Genomic DNA, 15,136 nt, shown 5'->3' on the forward strand with positions numbered 1-15,136 from the left:
ACAGCATGTGAGAAACCAGATGTTAAAATATTGTAATTTACAACAGTGAAACTGCGAATGTTTGTTTCTGGTACTTTTAAACTTTACACAAACTTTTTAAAATTGTTATTATTCGGAAAAACACTCTGGGAATCTTAGTCCTATGTTTGTTTCTGGTACTTTTAAACTTTTTAAAATTGTTATTATTCCGAAAAACATTCTGGGAATCTTAGTCCTTGAGGTTTCCACTGGGAACAACCATGATGGACAGGATGAGAGGGACAGTTAAGGTGGCGCCATCTGGAGGCGAAGTTAGAGATGAAGTCACAATGTTTGGTTGTGGAGATAGAGATGGAGAAGAAATTAGACAATGGATGTTGGAGATTTGAGTCTTTGAGAAACGGAAGAACGTACAGAACCGACATTTGGACGATTATCCTGGTTCACGGAACTAGCAGTCGACGAGCTTTCCCTCGACTGACTGATATGTAAATATAATCATGTTTGTTGCATCGTTGTTTAGTCTGCGTTAAAGTCGAAGACCACACAAAAATGGTGACGCCTGAAAAAAACAAAGGCCCTGAGCTTCTAATATGACACATGGATACAATGTTTGGCTGGATGAGAGCAGGTGGGGGGAGTCATTCACAATTATCCGCCCCCTCCACCTCCATTACAACGCATGTGTTGAATGAGACAAGGAATTTCTAGATCTGTCGGAGTCCAAATCTTCTGCTGTGGCACAGAGTAAAGCAGGCGGACGGGCCGGTGGAGTCCACTTCGCAGCATTAGTAGAGACAGACACGGGAGGGAACCAAAAAGTGGAGGAAAGGCATCAGTGGAAATAGACTCGATAACAGACGTAAGCACTGAGAGCCAGCGCCGTGCACAGGCACACGTTGGCCACAAGAGGGGACCAGGCCGCCGCTGCAGGAGAGTTTCCCTCCGGCTGCTCAGCTGTTTTTGCTGATTTCTGCTTGCTGGTCTCCTGCTCCTGCTCCTCCTGCTTTTCCTGCTCCTGGGATTTGGTAGAAACTTCAGAGGTAAGATCCTGGCCAACCATGTGGCCGTCAGCCTGGTCGCCTTGAAGAAACGGGGTGGCAGCAACGTTCCTTTTCCGCACTGTGGTGTCTGCTGAGGAGCTAAATGAGAAGACCAAGTTTAATAAACAATTTATTTTTTTCAACAACATGGTCAACGTTTACAAGTTCAGCTGACCTCAGTGAACACCCCAAGCTCCGGGTCTCTGTGCGTTGCACAATCTCCTCGCTTCCTGGGAAAAAGGATGGCTCAACTTTGCCGTTGTGAGGGTCTCTGGGAGGAGGAAGAGGAGGAGGAGGAGTGAACTCTGGAGGATCGTCCTCCTCGTTCGACAGCTCCTTCCATGACTCCTTTAAATGGAAAAACACAAGTATTTTTTAAAGCAGCCAGTGTCTCAAGCTTCCTTCGATGTGTCCAATTTCTTAAAGATCAAATTTACTTTGTATCAATGGAACAAAGAGTAGATGAAAAGGAAGCTCCCACCTGCAGGGACGTATCTCCCTGGATGTATTTGGCACCTTCAATGACCGCAAGGTAGGAGAAACGGAGCTGATCAGCCGTCTGAATCAGGCCCATTCTGTGGCGTCTCATCTCCAGCAGAACGTCCCGGATACGCACCGAGGATGGGTCTTTTCGGGTCGACATCTGCAGTCAACAGTGGGAACAGAGTCGGTCAGAAGTCTTTACAAACCAACACAGCTTGGAGTCGGAGCAGGAGAACTCAGTACTGACCAACAGAAGGCACGTGTCCACAAGACAAAAGGTCCCTGATCGGCCGATGCCGGCGCTGCAGTGAACGACCACTGGGCCGTGGTCTGAATTCAGGCACCTGGACTCTCGCACCTTAAACAGGAAGTTGAGGAAAGAGGCGGGAGACTCTGGTACCCCAAAGTCTGGCCAGGTGGTGTAGTGAAAATGCAAAATCTCCCGAGTCTCTTGAGTCTGCAGAGAAGAATCACAGGGATAGAGATCTAAAAAGTCACAATTAAATAGTTTGGAAAGTGATTCCTTTTTTAGAAGTGAATGATTTCAGGAGCATCAAACGCTGGTCCGGTTCATTTACTACATTCTGTAGGTTTTGTATTTAAAAGAAATGAGCCTATGATGAGATTTTTTTTTAAATTGGGGGAAATTTAAATTTCCTTTTACTCTCTGAAGGGGTATTACTCTCATTTGGACACACCATTCAGTGAACCCAGAGAGTTTTTGCTGCTTGCTCAAAGCCAGGGCTGGGATTGGAACCATCAATCCTCAGATAATGACTCGGATCTTTTAACAACTACTAAAAAAAGGATGTTTTTGAAGAAAATCGATGTTTGTAGCCGATTGTGCCAGCAGCTTTACAGCAACTTAAATCAGCGCCAACTACTGTACGTGTTTGGACTTTTCACATTATAACTTCTGCTCCAAAGCTTGTTGATTATTTAAGCTCCTTCAGGTAAAAAAAAACAAAACTATCTTCTACCATCTTTTTCAGGGTCAGGGAGAAGAGCTGGAGTCAATCCAAGCAGTCAATCAGATCAATTCAGATCAACCTTATCCTTAATCTGCTCGTTTTTGGACTGTGGGAGGAAACCAGGGTTCTAGGAGAACCCACGCCCCTCGGTATGAATTTGAGAACTCCACCCAGACAGAACGGTGATCTTCTTCAGGTAAAGTCAAGCGTACAACTCCATATTTTCCATCTTTTGCCTGAATTGTGATTCTAACCCAAGTGTTGATTGAACGAAAACATCGTCATCGAACATAATTTAAACACGTTTTTCATGTTTATTTACAAATCAAATCTCCATCGGCGTCAACACATCTCATGCTGCAGGTCGGTGTTTGCGTCACTTACAGACAGGTTTTCCAACTCCAGCTGACGGACTGTGTAGTAAGATTTGATGTCTTCTGAGACCAGAGTGAGCTTGAAGTTGGTGTCTTCAAAGGTGGCGTCCCCCTCCTCTCTGTGAGGCCAGTACTGGGCACATTTCACCTGAACACCAGAGAAGGTTTAAACACACTGCACCGAACAGAGTAGTCAACAACGTCAACAACAACGTCAACAACAACAGGACTCACCGATCCTTTTTCCAGACCACGCCGCGGCTTCTCTGCTCCCACACCATCTCCCAAAAGTGGCCACATGTGTGTGGAAGTGGTCCCTAAAAAAGGGAACCCTCGGTTGAACTGTGCATTCACATCAACAATATCACTTTACACAGACAATAGATCGTTAGCAACACTCTTTATTTTAATGTTTTTGTGTTACACAGACAATAGATCGTTAGCAACACTAGAAAATGCATCTTGGAAAAACTCCAAAGTAATTTTTTTTTTTTAATCTTCATTTTAATGTTTTTGTGGTGGAAAAACTCCAAAGTAATTTTTTTTTAAATCTTCATTTTAATGTTTTTGGTTTTTTTTTGGCTCACAGCATGACAGTACGCAGCAAAACCTCAGCCGTAGGTACTTTATCCAGTTAATAAAACTAAGGAACAGGCTGTTAAAGGAAGCGAATATTGTCTCTTAAATCACATCACTTTTTAATCTGTGTCTAAAACATTTAAAATATAAATATAATCCGGGTAGTATTTCTCTTTAAATGTCACGTCTTTGGTCATTAGTCTCCAGGCAGTGTTTAAAACTTTTTTTAATGATTTAGTTCTTCAACTTTACTGCGTTGGTTTTCTCTGCGCTCACCTGAGTGAGGATATATTTCCTCTGCGTCTCTTCTACTGTGATGAGGCTGGCATTGATGTAATCGTTCATACCCAGCTGCAGACATATTCTGCTGTGGTCAACTGAGGAGGAAAAACAGAAATAATGTGTGAAGGAAATCGTATGTAAAGGATCTGCTGGCTTTCAGCTGACTTTCATTTCACACTTTTGCCAAAGTTGAGTTCACACCAATTATTGGGAAGTATTTGTAAGTATTTGTGGTAATAATGAAAATAGGGAACTCGAAGGATCGTGTCCTTTTGACATCTCTGTGACTGCAGTGACTTCTTCTGTCCGTTGTGTAACACTGCGTCCTCCGACGTCATTGTTGCATTAGCTGTCGTAGTGGATGAAGTAGCTCCGTTAGTAATGTGAATTAATCATCGCTGGCTGACGTTTCAAACAGAACCGCGGACGTTGTAGTGCGTAAAGAAACGTTAAGAAAAACAATGTTTCGATACACGTCAGGGAGATAAAAACACAACTTACATGGACTAACATCTCTGTAACGGTTCCGAGTCTTGTTTTCCGGTAATTTGGCGTATTTGCAGGGAAGGTCACAAGACTGGTGACGGATATCCTGGGAAGGCACAAGACACAGTGATATCACATTTCCACCGTATCACGCTGAAAACATAATTTAACATGAAGTCGTGCATGGTTACCATGGCGATAAAACCTACCAAAGAACGCTGGTTCATTTGGTTTATTTCTTTTTCTCACCGCTTTTTGTGGTCTGATTGTAAAAGACTCTCGAGTAACATTTCAAAATTGGTCAAAATTTGTGAAGTTGGCGACACAATGTTTATATTTCAAAAAGGTCATTACAAAAAAAATATATAACATTACAGACACCAAAAACAACCCGCAGTACGGATGCTACACGGCTCAATGCTTTGAATTCAACCACTGCCCCCCCCCACTCCTGACCCCAGTGGCAGGAAGGGGCATTTTCTGCCTAATTTAAATTACTGTCATGGCAGCTCTCAGTGAGGGAGAAAGTAATTGGTGATCTTGTTGAGGCAGCCGTAACAACCTCCACCTCAGATTGTTGGACAGATTGTGTCCAAACCGCTACATAGAAAAAGAGTCCGTGTTTCCTTGGTCTTTTTTTCCCGGGTCCAGCAAAATGAGTAGGGTTACATCAGGAAGCCGCCTGTGCCAGACAAAATATGTGGACCACAAAAAGTACTGACACACTGGGTCTGCTGAGGCCAAGATTGTCTACAATCACCCCCCAGTGCTGCTAACCAAGACTAATAGAGGGATTTGGACCACTGTGGTTCAAAGACAAACAAGACGGAGCAAAAGGCCAGGAAAGGGAAGAGTGTGGAGGAGGTAGAGAAGGGATTTTAAATGTAGGGACAATAAAGGGACGGAGAGACGGCTTGGGGACGGAAGAAAGGCAGGCAGCGTCGTAGGGGTACTTGAACTTTTCTGCCTGTTCATGGTGTAGACAAAAAGAGGAATGTCAAGAAACAGTTCTCAAGTTCTCAACGCCCCGACGCTGTCGGCATGAGACAGCAAATCGGGAAGTTTGAAAATTAAGTTTGCCGTGATGAATATTGTCAGTGCACACGTACAAATGTTTGTGGATTTTAAATGTAGTGAACAGAGATTAAGTTTGCCGTGATGAATATTGTCATGAACAGATACAGTAAGGGTGTGTGGGTGGAGGAAGAGAAAGATCAGTGGACATTGGTAAAAGGATGTGAGGATGAATTAGTTCTCACTTAATTTTCACCAACACTGCCATGTCCTTAATCTCAGGAGATCTCAGGAGATCTCAGGAGATCTCAGGAGATGTCCTCCAGATCTCAGTGCTAATAAAAAGGAACTTTAAGACACGTAAATACTGTACGGACTTGTGCCTTTCAGAAATGGTGAATAACTATCATTTCATTTGACAACTTCTTGGACAGAAATCATCACTGTTACTGTAATAAGTATAAACTCATAACAAATTATAAAGACCTCCCTCTGATTAGGTTTACACCAAAATTGTCATTATTTTATTGCTTCTTGCGATTGTGGATATGGTTAAATCGCGATATGACAGTTGTAATTACACGTCCTATAGCTGTATAGTGTATCACGATACTTTAGGTGGCAATGATTGGTCAAAAAATATATATACACTATTAATATGACTACAGGAACACATTTGTACTCGTTAGGATACCATGCGTGTCGTGATCAGTGATCAGTGATGTTTGGCAGACTCGTAAATCATCTGGCTGCTGTGAGAAAGCGGAACCCAGGCTACACTTCAGCAGCTCAGCTCAGCTCAGCTCACGGTCTCCGCGACCCCTGCTGCTGCAGAGGAGCAACTGTGGGTTGACACCGGTGACAGCTCCGGTGACTGGAGCTCCGTGTACCCTCTAATAAACACAAGTTCGTACCTGGTAAACGCTGTTCCAGCTCCCGATTTCATCGATTTCCCGAAACTCGGCTTCCATTGCTGACAGTCCAGCTGCCTCCCCCTCCTTCTTCTCTTCCTTCTCCTCCTCCTCCTCCTCCTCCTCTTCTTCTTCTTCTTCTACCGCTCTTTCCTCGTTCTACCGCCGGTGTCTACACCCGCAGCTCCCCTGCTTTTTTTTTACTGTACTGTACTGTAAAGTTTTCTTTACAGTACCGTCACTCTAAGCTAATTTCTGGGTACGGCTGGGGAGATCACCTCTGTTCTGAGCGGAAACACGACACTGGCTCCTCCCACACCGTCAAGCTGCTGTCCTTCAATGCGTAAAAACACGAAATGTCTCGACGTACAATTTTCTTCTCGTCTTTTTTTTTTTTTAATTTATTAAACTTCTCAGAAATTTTTTTTAGCGTGTTACTGAATCATTACACCGATATAACACAGCCGTAAGGCTTCTACAATTTTGTTCTCGTCTTTTTTTTTAAAATTTATTAACCTTCTCAGAAAATATTTTTTAGCGTGTTACTGAGTCATTACACCGCTATAACACAGCCGTAAGGCTTTTTCTTCTTCAGACCCGGAAATGTAATTCCTGAACTCACGGTTGTTGCACACTCGCTCATACGAGGCGTCAGGTCTCGGAGACGCGCACGCTCACACGTCCAGGCACGTTAACGCGCTACTGGTGTGTTTATGGCCAATCCGTGTAGTCAGAGAATGTGGGCTGCTGTGCTACAGAATAGGCTCCGAGTAGAATAAAAAAGAAAAGAAAAGAAACCCGGGATGGGAATGAAATCAAAGTGCTGTGAAGCAACAGACGCGCGTGTCTTGGTGGAGGCAGAGGTTATCATGAATTAGCCGCAGTCCAGTGTTGCTTTCTGGGTGACAGCAGGACGAAAAAGGACCAGGGACTGAGGTGCCATCCAGGTTAGCTGTAACAGCTAAAGACACTGAAGTGTAAACGTCTCTGGGTTCCGTTTGAGTTCAGTCACGAGCGTCTCTGTGTTTGTCTTCTTCTTGTTTTGTCTCCCCCGTGGCTGCCGGTCACTTTCTATGACTGTCGTTCTCTGAGCTGTTGTCGTGGCTGTTGTTGTTGTTGTTGTTTAGCATTAGCGTTAGCCCTCAGCTGTGCTGGGCTGCTGTTAGCTCATGTGTAGTTATAGTTATTGCCTCCCAGTGGTGGAACAAGTGTTCAAATCCTTTAACGGTAAGTCCCTGACAACCGCGTGGCGTAACAACAACAAAACACTGCATTAAAGGCAAAAAAAGTAATAATTCTACTTTGAGTAATGTTTTACAAGAAAATACATCAATGTCAACACTGGACACAGAATAGTTTTATGATTACGTAAACGTTTTCGGAAATATGGAAGGTATGCAAATGTTAAAGAGTGTATGACATGTTATTAGAACAAATGGAACATGAAATCAACTGTTATTGTACTAATCACATCTGACTGTTTGTCATAGGATTATTCTTCAGTGTTCACTGTTTGTATCATCTCATAATAGTCCTGGACAGTGGTGCTGTCATGGAGCTAATGGTGATATGTGTCAAACCTCCTCTCTTTTATTCTTTCTTTCTACCTAAGGTGTAAATATTGATGTAGTTTTTATCAAAAAGACCAGGCCAGGGGTCAATAGGCCGGCCGAGTCTCTTGGTGGACCTTCAAACACAAAGTCAATGTACGGAGGATGAGATCAGAGTCGATCAGATGTTGTTACGGCCGTGCCATAACAACGATGCCTCTCTGTTTCAGACTCCTTGAGTACTCTGACATCCTTGAGAGCTTCTCAAGGCAGCATGGCACCGAAGGACATCATGACCAATTCCCACGCCAAGTCCATCCTCAACGCAATGAACTCACTTCGCAAGAGCAACACCCTCTGCGACATCACCCTGAGAGTGGAGAGCACAGATTTCCCAGCTCATCGCATCGTCTTGGCTGCCTGCAGTGACTACTTCTGTGCCATGTTTACTAGTGAGGTAATGGTTACGTTCTGTGCCATGTTTACTAGTGAGGTAAAGGTTACAAGTATATATATACATATATATATGAATATATATATACATATATAAAATCTTAACACTTGTCTTTTGCTGCTGTGTTCCTGCAGCTCGCTGAAAAGGGGAAATCTTTCGTGGACATTCAGGGCCTTACTGCGTCAACTATGGAGATCCTCTTGGACTTTGTCTACACAGAGACCGTGCTGGTCACGGTAGAGAACGTTCAAGAACTTCTCCCAGCAGCTTGTTTACTGCAACTTAAAGGTGGGTTTACAAGATCTGTCTTTAGTTCATTTAGAACTGAAGGAGCCTAATCTATAGAGTAAAAATGTGCCTATATCTACATATATAAACGTTACCTGCTGGACGTACAGTTCATTTTTAATAATTTAATGACCATGTCCAAAGCAAGTCCAAAAAACAGACGAGTAAAATAGGAAAAATCCCACTCAGACCCGTGGACTTCCAGTGTACAACCTTCTGGGTATAAAGGAGCCACTTTTTGAGCCACATCCTTTCATCCAACATTGGTCTATGACATCACAGGAGCTCTTCTAGAGGAACACAGACCGATTATGGCACAGGTTTTAAATAGAATATATTCAAACCTCCTTCCTGGACTAATCTGTAGCTGTTCTCTGAATTGACCGAGTCTTAATAAAATACTGATAATCACATGGAAGGTCCTGACAATCAGCATTATTGGCCAAGTATGACACATACGAGTAATTTGACTCTGGTTTGTCTTTTTTTTTTAAATACATATATGCATCGTTGCACTATACTTTATTCATAATTAAAGGTTTTCATGTGCTGTTATAACATCTTTGTCCACAAAACGATGACTTACTTGGGAGTATTCCTTCCAAGTTCCATCAAGTATTTCTATCTAGCAGATAGCAGTATATTTGTGTACAGTTACGTAACAAGGCACATTTGTTTTCCCCAGGGGTGAAAAGAGCGTGTTGTGATTTTCTGGAGAGTCAGCTCGATCCCTCCAACTGCCTGGGCATTCGTGACTTTGCCGAAACTCACAACTGCCTGGATCTGATGCAGGCAGCCGAGCTTTTCTCCCAGAAGCATTTCTCTGAGGTGGTTCAGCACGAAGAGTTCATGCTGCTCGGTCAGACAGAGGTGGAGAAACTCATCAAGTGTGATGAAATCCAGGTAGGACTGCAGTCACGCTTTTTTCCAGGGTATTTTAAGTGAAATAAATGTACCATGTGTACCTCATAAAATCATTTAGAAAAATCATTAAAAAAAACAGACCTCTGTGCAAATTATAATTACACATAACAATATGTTCAATCATATAATAGTGCACTGTGTCTGAGAAACTATTAAAATTCACATGGCTATTAGCAGGGATTCTGTATTGGCAAGAAGCTGGTGATACGATAGGTATCATAAAACATGAGGTAAAAATACGATATATTGCGATATACTGCAATACTATAAGCACAATCTCTTTTTTTTCCTCAAACTTTAATTACAGTGAAATTTTCAGTCTCAGACTCTGTTCCATCCGAACATCAGTTCCTAACACTGGAACAGAGGGATCTACATTTGGAATCACTAAAGAAAAAAGAAGAAAAAAAAGAAAAAGAACCAACACCAGGAATATTGGACTGGGAATTGGTGATTAAAAATCGATAACTGATGGAGGATGTCGTCATATCATCATGAAACAAAATATCGCAATATTTTGTGTATCTGTATTTTGATCAGTGTTACTAATAAGTAGGATTATTAGAGATGTTTGTATTTATAGAACATATTAATAGAACAGTTCTCTCTCTCTCTCTCTCTCTCTCTCTCTGTGTCTGACGTCGTGTGAAGGTCGACTCTGAGGAGCCCGTGTTTGAAGCCGTGTTAAACTGGGTCAAACACAACCGTAAAGAGCGAGAGCCGTATCTGCCGGACATGCTGGAGTTCGTCCGGTTGCCCCTGCTGACCCCGCGCTACATTACAGATGTCATTGATGCCGAGGTGAGCGGAGCAGAGCAGGTCGTCGTGTGATTACACACACTGTTCCCTATAAACACTAAAGCGTCTCACCATCACCGTCGTATTGAAGCCTGTTTTGGCTCGTTGTAGCCCCTCATCCGCTGCAGTTTGCCGTGTCGAGACCTCGTTGACGAGGCCAAGAAATTCCACCTGAGACCAGAACTGAGGAGCGAAATGCAGGGTCCAAGAACACAAGCCAGATTAGGTGGGAATCTTTAGTCCAACTTTTTCCGCCCACTCTGTTGATGATGGTGTAAACTTAAGACCTTGGTCTCCTCAGGTGCCAAAGAAGTTCTGTTGGTCATCGGAGGTTTCGGCAGCCAGCAGTCACCGATAGACATCGTTGAAAAATACGACCCAAAAACACAAGAGTGGAGCTTCCTGCCTGTAAGTAAACTACATACTTGAGATATTTTGTTGTGACCCCAGATCTCAGATATATGTATCGACCAATGCGTCTTCGACAGAACATTGCCCGGAAGAGGCGCTACGTCGCCACGGTGTCCCTCCACGACCGCGTCTACGTGATCGGAGGCTACGATGGTCGCTCCAGGCTCAGCTCCGTGGAGTGCCTGGACTACACCGCAGACGAGGACGGGGTGTGGTACACGGTCGCCACCATGAACGTGCGGCGGGGCCTTGCAGGGGCTACAACACTAGGAGGTAGGAAAACAGTTGTGTTTCCAACACAGTTAGGGTTTTTATTTTACTTCAACGTTCTCTGAGTTTTTTTTTTGTTTTTTTTCCTCTTTCCACAGACATGATCTACGTGGCCGGAGGTTTCGACGGCAGCAGGCGTCATACCAGCATGGAGCGATATGACCCGAACATTGACCAGTGGAGCATGCTGGGAGATATGCAGACAGCCAGAGAAGGAGCTGGACTGGTGGTGGCCAGTGGACTCATATACTGCCTAGGTATTTGGGAAATGAGGGTTATGTTTGGTTATATATTTGGTTACCTTCTCTCTGAAGGTTAGTGATTCAGGTGGTCGTCTTTGATACTTTCATTATCGGTGAATCTTTCCTCAAACTTTTTATAAAATCAGTAGAAACAGTTCAGTGGAAAAGTAAAGGTTTTCTAGCAGTGAATAAAGTATAATTTAAATGATTTCTAACCAGTGGTATTTCCAATGAGTCTTTACATTTTATTTTTGATTCTTAAAAAAGGAATGTCAAGAGGTAAAGAGAGACAGACTATTATTATTATACATAAAAAAATCCTTTAATTGCAGTTCCTAGTTCTGACCTATAGTAGTGCTCTGGTGTCTGCCTGGTTCTGTTACATTGTTAATTTTGTCTAAAATTCCATTTTGGTGACAAGAGTTTCAACTGTTACTTAGTCATTAGTCATTGACAGAGACAGACTTACCTCGATCAGAGTTGTAAACATTCCCTAATGTGCCCCCTACAGGTGGGTATGATGGACTGAACATTCTGAATTCAGTGGAGCGCTACGACCCACACACAGGCCACTGGACCAGTGTTACACCCATGGCCACCAAGAGGTCAGGTAGGTGAGACGAGAAGAAAGAAAGAAGAAGAACCTCTCGTGTTCGACTCTGAGCTCAGAGGATTCTTTTTATTATTTCTTTCTGTCTCCAGGGGCCGGTGTTGCTCTGCTGAATGACCACATATACGTAGTGGGAGGTTTTGATGGGGTGTCACACCTGGACTCTGTGGAGGTCTACAACATCAGAACAGACTACTGGACCACCGTGGCCAGTATGACCACCCCTCGGTGTTACGTCGGAGCGACCGTCCTCCGAGGACGACTCTACGCCATCGCTGGGTGAGACCAAACTTTGAAGTGTACTCATTTGTACTCATTTCTCTTTCATTTCATAGTAAATCCAACAGGACGGTCAGCTGTATTTTAAGATTCTTTTTTCTGATTGGTCTATTTATCAGCCAATGACATGCTGTGCAATGAAGTAACAGTAGAACTTTGAACTCTAATCATTATCTTTGGATGTGAAAAAAGTTATAATATGTTAATTAGGGCCGTGTATTGGTAAGAATCTGATGATACGATACGTATCGCAATACATGGGGCAACGATACCATATATCGAGATACACTGCTCTACCATAGGCATGACGATATATTGAGCCTTTACAATTGTAGTCAAAGTGTCGTCATAGTAAAGACTCAATGCTGTTCCATTCCAAGTCGTTACAGTGCTGTAGAATATGGTCACAATATCGCAAAAATGAAATTGCGATGTTTTCTCACTGTCTCTTTGGTCATCACCCTACTTCTCTTAGATATGACGGGAACTCGCTCCTCAGCAGTATTGAATGTTACGACCCTGTCATCGATTCCTGGGAGGTTGTCACTTCCATGGCCACACAGCGGTGCGACGCCGGCGTCTGCGTTCTACGAGAGAAGTGATCTTCACTGAGAGCCAGACCCAGAAGGAGACGGTGGAGGGGGTGAGGAGGGTGAGGGGTGGGGAAAAATCAGCTAGACTTTGTTAAAAATGCCAGTCGGATCGGCCCCGTCTCTCCTGTCGGACTGACCGCGCCTCAGAAAGAGGCCACTGGGGGGCCCCACCACCACCTTCATGACTCTCATTAGTGAACGTTGTTTCCGTCTTCAGCTGTGAGATTATTTTTTTAGTTCAAAGTGCAATATATTTCTACTCCTGATACAAATATATGAAGCTAGAGCAGAGTCGGGCCCCGGGTGCTGCTACATGCCTGATGACCTTTGACCTACTTCCTCCGGTGGACATCATGTTGCCTCCCATGTGACTGACGGTAGTAACGGTACATTGGTGCGGTCATCAAGTGTACTTACTGACATTGATGAGGTCATTAATGGGTCAGTAGGTTTATTTTAGATTCCAGTTGCGTTACGACAGAGTTTATTCGTTATCGTCACACTAAATCACTAATTTTATATTTCTAGTGCGACACCAGAGAGACTTTGTTTTAGACGACGGCTGAATCATAGCAGTTGACTGTTTATTTAACGGACAAAATCGAAGAATCACGTCATTGAAAACGTGGACTTGTACATGTCCACGAAGGACAGATGATGCTGCCCCAGCGCCACCTGATGTTCAACGAAGTGAGTACGTTTGATCACCTGTGATGCAGTCACATTTTATATGTAAATTCACGGAGTGAAGACCAGCCACAGGAAGGCTTCCATTACCCACAATGCTACTGTTTTATTGCTGTAAAACTGAATGTGTCCATTTTAATATAATGTAAAGGTGAATGTACGCATGCCACTAAAACACTGGTGTCATTCGCCGACTGAGGTTGGTTTGGGTTTTTTTTTTTTTTTAATAAAGATGAACATTTTGACATATTCAGATTGACATCTTTTGTCACGCTGCAGAAACTGTTGGCATTTTAACCGACAACCTGTGGCCCAGACTGGTCCAGGCTAGTGGTCTTTTTTGTTATTATTATTATTATTATTATTATTATTATTATTATGACCTGACCTGGGGCTGCGGGTCAGAGATTTAGTTCCACAGGTTATCCTAGTTAGAACAGTGTCTTGTTCTGCAGGTCATACACGATGAATTATTTAAACTAATTACTGACGTAACCGAACGCTGTAGCTAGAGAACAACCCGTGGTTGGATGCTGTCGTAGTGGGATCTTAACGTGATCCGGGTCTGACCTCATGGTGGTGAGGTCAACACTTTATGGCTCCACACCATCTGTTGCACCGGTCCTCTGCCGTGTGGAGACGGTTGGTTGGCCTCGCTCTCCGCCTACGTCACGGATGTAGGGCCGGTCTGCCGTGTGCTGTTCACGCCATTTGTTTTGCTGCACATAATGTCGGTCAGAGTTGGACCGACATCCGTATTTGCGGTTGTGGAACGTTGACTCAACGTATGAAAGCCAATCACACCGAACACACACTGACTATTTAAACAACAAGTCCCGGCAGCCGCGAAGGTGTCACCTGAACATATTCATCCGCGCAGGAATAAACACAAGTCAATGTCGGCGGAAAAGAAGTGGAAGTCGTTGGCACGTGACGTGTGAACAGTTGTCGGAAGGACGGTTTATTGTCGGTTGTGATAAACATGAACGTTATATCAGTGTCATTAGGAAATGATACGTGTGTGTGTGTGTGTTTAAGAGAGAGAGAGAGAGAGAGACGTTGGACTGCAGCCTTGAAGGGTCATTTCATTATCTTGGAAATATTGTGGTGAAGACCAACAAACACATGTTAACTATGTAAATTATGTATAAAGTGTACCATAAGAGTAAAATATTTTAGATATATATATATATAAACTATACATTTCAATTGTATCTACTTCCATTTTTAATGTGCTACGTGACGTCAGATTCTTAAGGGTTCAAATCTGACCGTGTTTTTATTATTTATTGACCCTGTGCATCATGGGTAACCTTTACCAGGGCGGGTGACCCTGACCCTACTGACCCTCACCATGTCATCTGGCAGCAGGACTCCTGTTTTGAACATGAATGTTTTTGCCACCAGATCTCAGCCCTGTGTTTTTAAAGACTTTAAACTGTGAATGTATGTCTCTTAAATGATCACAAATGTACAAAGGGACAGAAACAGACACATAAAGATTTGTAGAAAGTCTTGACAGACATCATTTTGAAATTTACCGTAAAGAACTGAGAGCATCTTTTAATGTACAAAGGGACAGAAACAGACACACAAAGATTTGTAGAAAGTCTTGACAGAATTTACTTATTAGTTGATACAACATTGTCTATTTTGTAGTGGTTTTTTAAAATAATTTTTCTCATATTTCTCACCATTCACATGAATACATTTATCGGGGTTTTTTTATAAAATTTTCTTTTCTTCTTATTGTAATCTAACATGGCAGCCTCCCTGGAGTAACCTTCTTTATCATGTAAAAAAACATTACAACAATATACATAAGAAAAATCACCAATATTTATACCAGTTTTGTCATAAATAAACACAAGTCACTCGTGTTATTATTGTTTAACTTCAGGATCACAG

The 15,136-nt window shown here is 43.0% G+C and overlaps 2 protein-coding genes across 7 annotated transcripts in view; one reads left to right on the forward strand and one right to left on the reverse strand.

Annotated features, from left to right (window-relative positions):
• Positions 1–12,591, forward strand: part of klhl12 (kelch-like family member 12) — a 16,425-nt gene extending 3,834 nt beyond the window's left edge. For 2 of the 6 annotated variants that reach the window (XM_025059305.1, XM_017036111.2), the window contains exons 2-13: positions 2,498–2,672; positions 7,903–8,129; positions 8,261–8,414; positions 9,100–9,317; positions 9,990–10,139; positions 10,248–10,362; positions 10,438–10,544; positions 10,625–10,820; positions 10,916–11,074; positions 11,571–11,669; positions 11,762–11,948; positions 12,424–12,591. In XM_025059305.1, coding sequence (XP_024915073.1) covers positions 7,947–8,129; positions 8,261–8,414; positions 9,100–9,317; positions 9,990–10,139; positions 10,248–10,362; positions 10,438–10,544; positions 10,625–10,820; positions 10,916–11,074; positions 11,571–11,669; positions 11,762–11,948; positions 12,424–12,550 — 1,695 coding nt within the window. In that variant the 5' untranslated portion in view covers positions 2,498–2,672; positions 7,903–7,946 and the 3' untranslated portion in view covers positions 12,551–12,591. The other 4 variants (XM_008319537.3, XM_017036110.2, XM_025059306.1 and 1 more) reach the window with 4 other exon arrangements.
• ptpn1 (protein tyrosine phosphatase non-receptor type 1) lies at positions 145–6,586 on the reverse strand. Its single transcript, XM_008319536.3, is given in 10 exon segments — positions 145–1,121; positions 1,198–1,370; positions 1,504–1,665; positions 1,753–1,962; positions 2,861–2,998; positions 3,085–3,098; positions 3,101–3,167; positions 3,706–3,806; positions 4,213–4,303; positions 6,126–6,586. Coding segments are annotated over 10 exon segments (1,320 nt in total). The 5' UTR covers positions 6,183–6,586; the 3' UTR covers positions 145–814.
• Positions 12,592–15,136: the final 2,545 nt, after the last annotated feature.

This window comes from Cynoglossus semilaevis, chromosome 10 (assembly GCF_000523025.1).
Source record: "Cynoglossus semilaevis isolate Cse_v1.0 chromosome 10, Cse_v1.0, whole genome shotgun sequence".
Lineage (NCBI taxonomy): Eukaryota > Metazoa > Chordata > Actinopteri > Pleuronectiformes > Cynoglossidae > Cynoglossus > Cynoglossus semilaevis.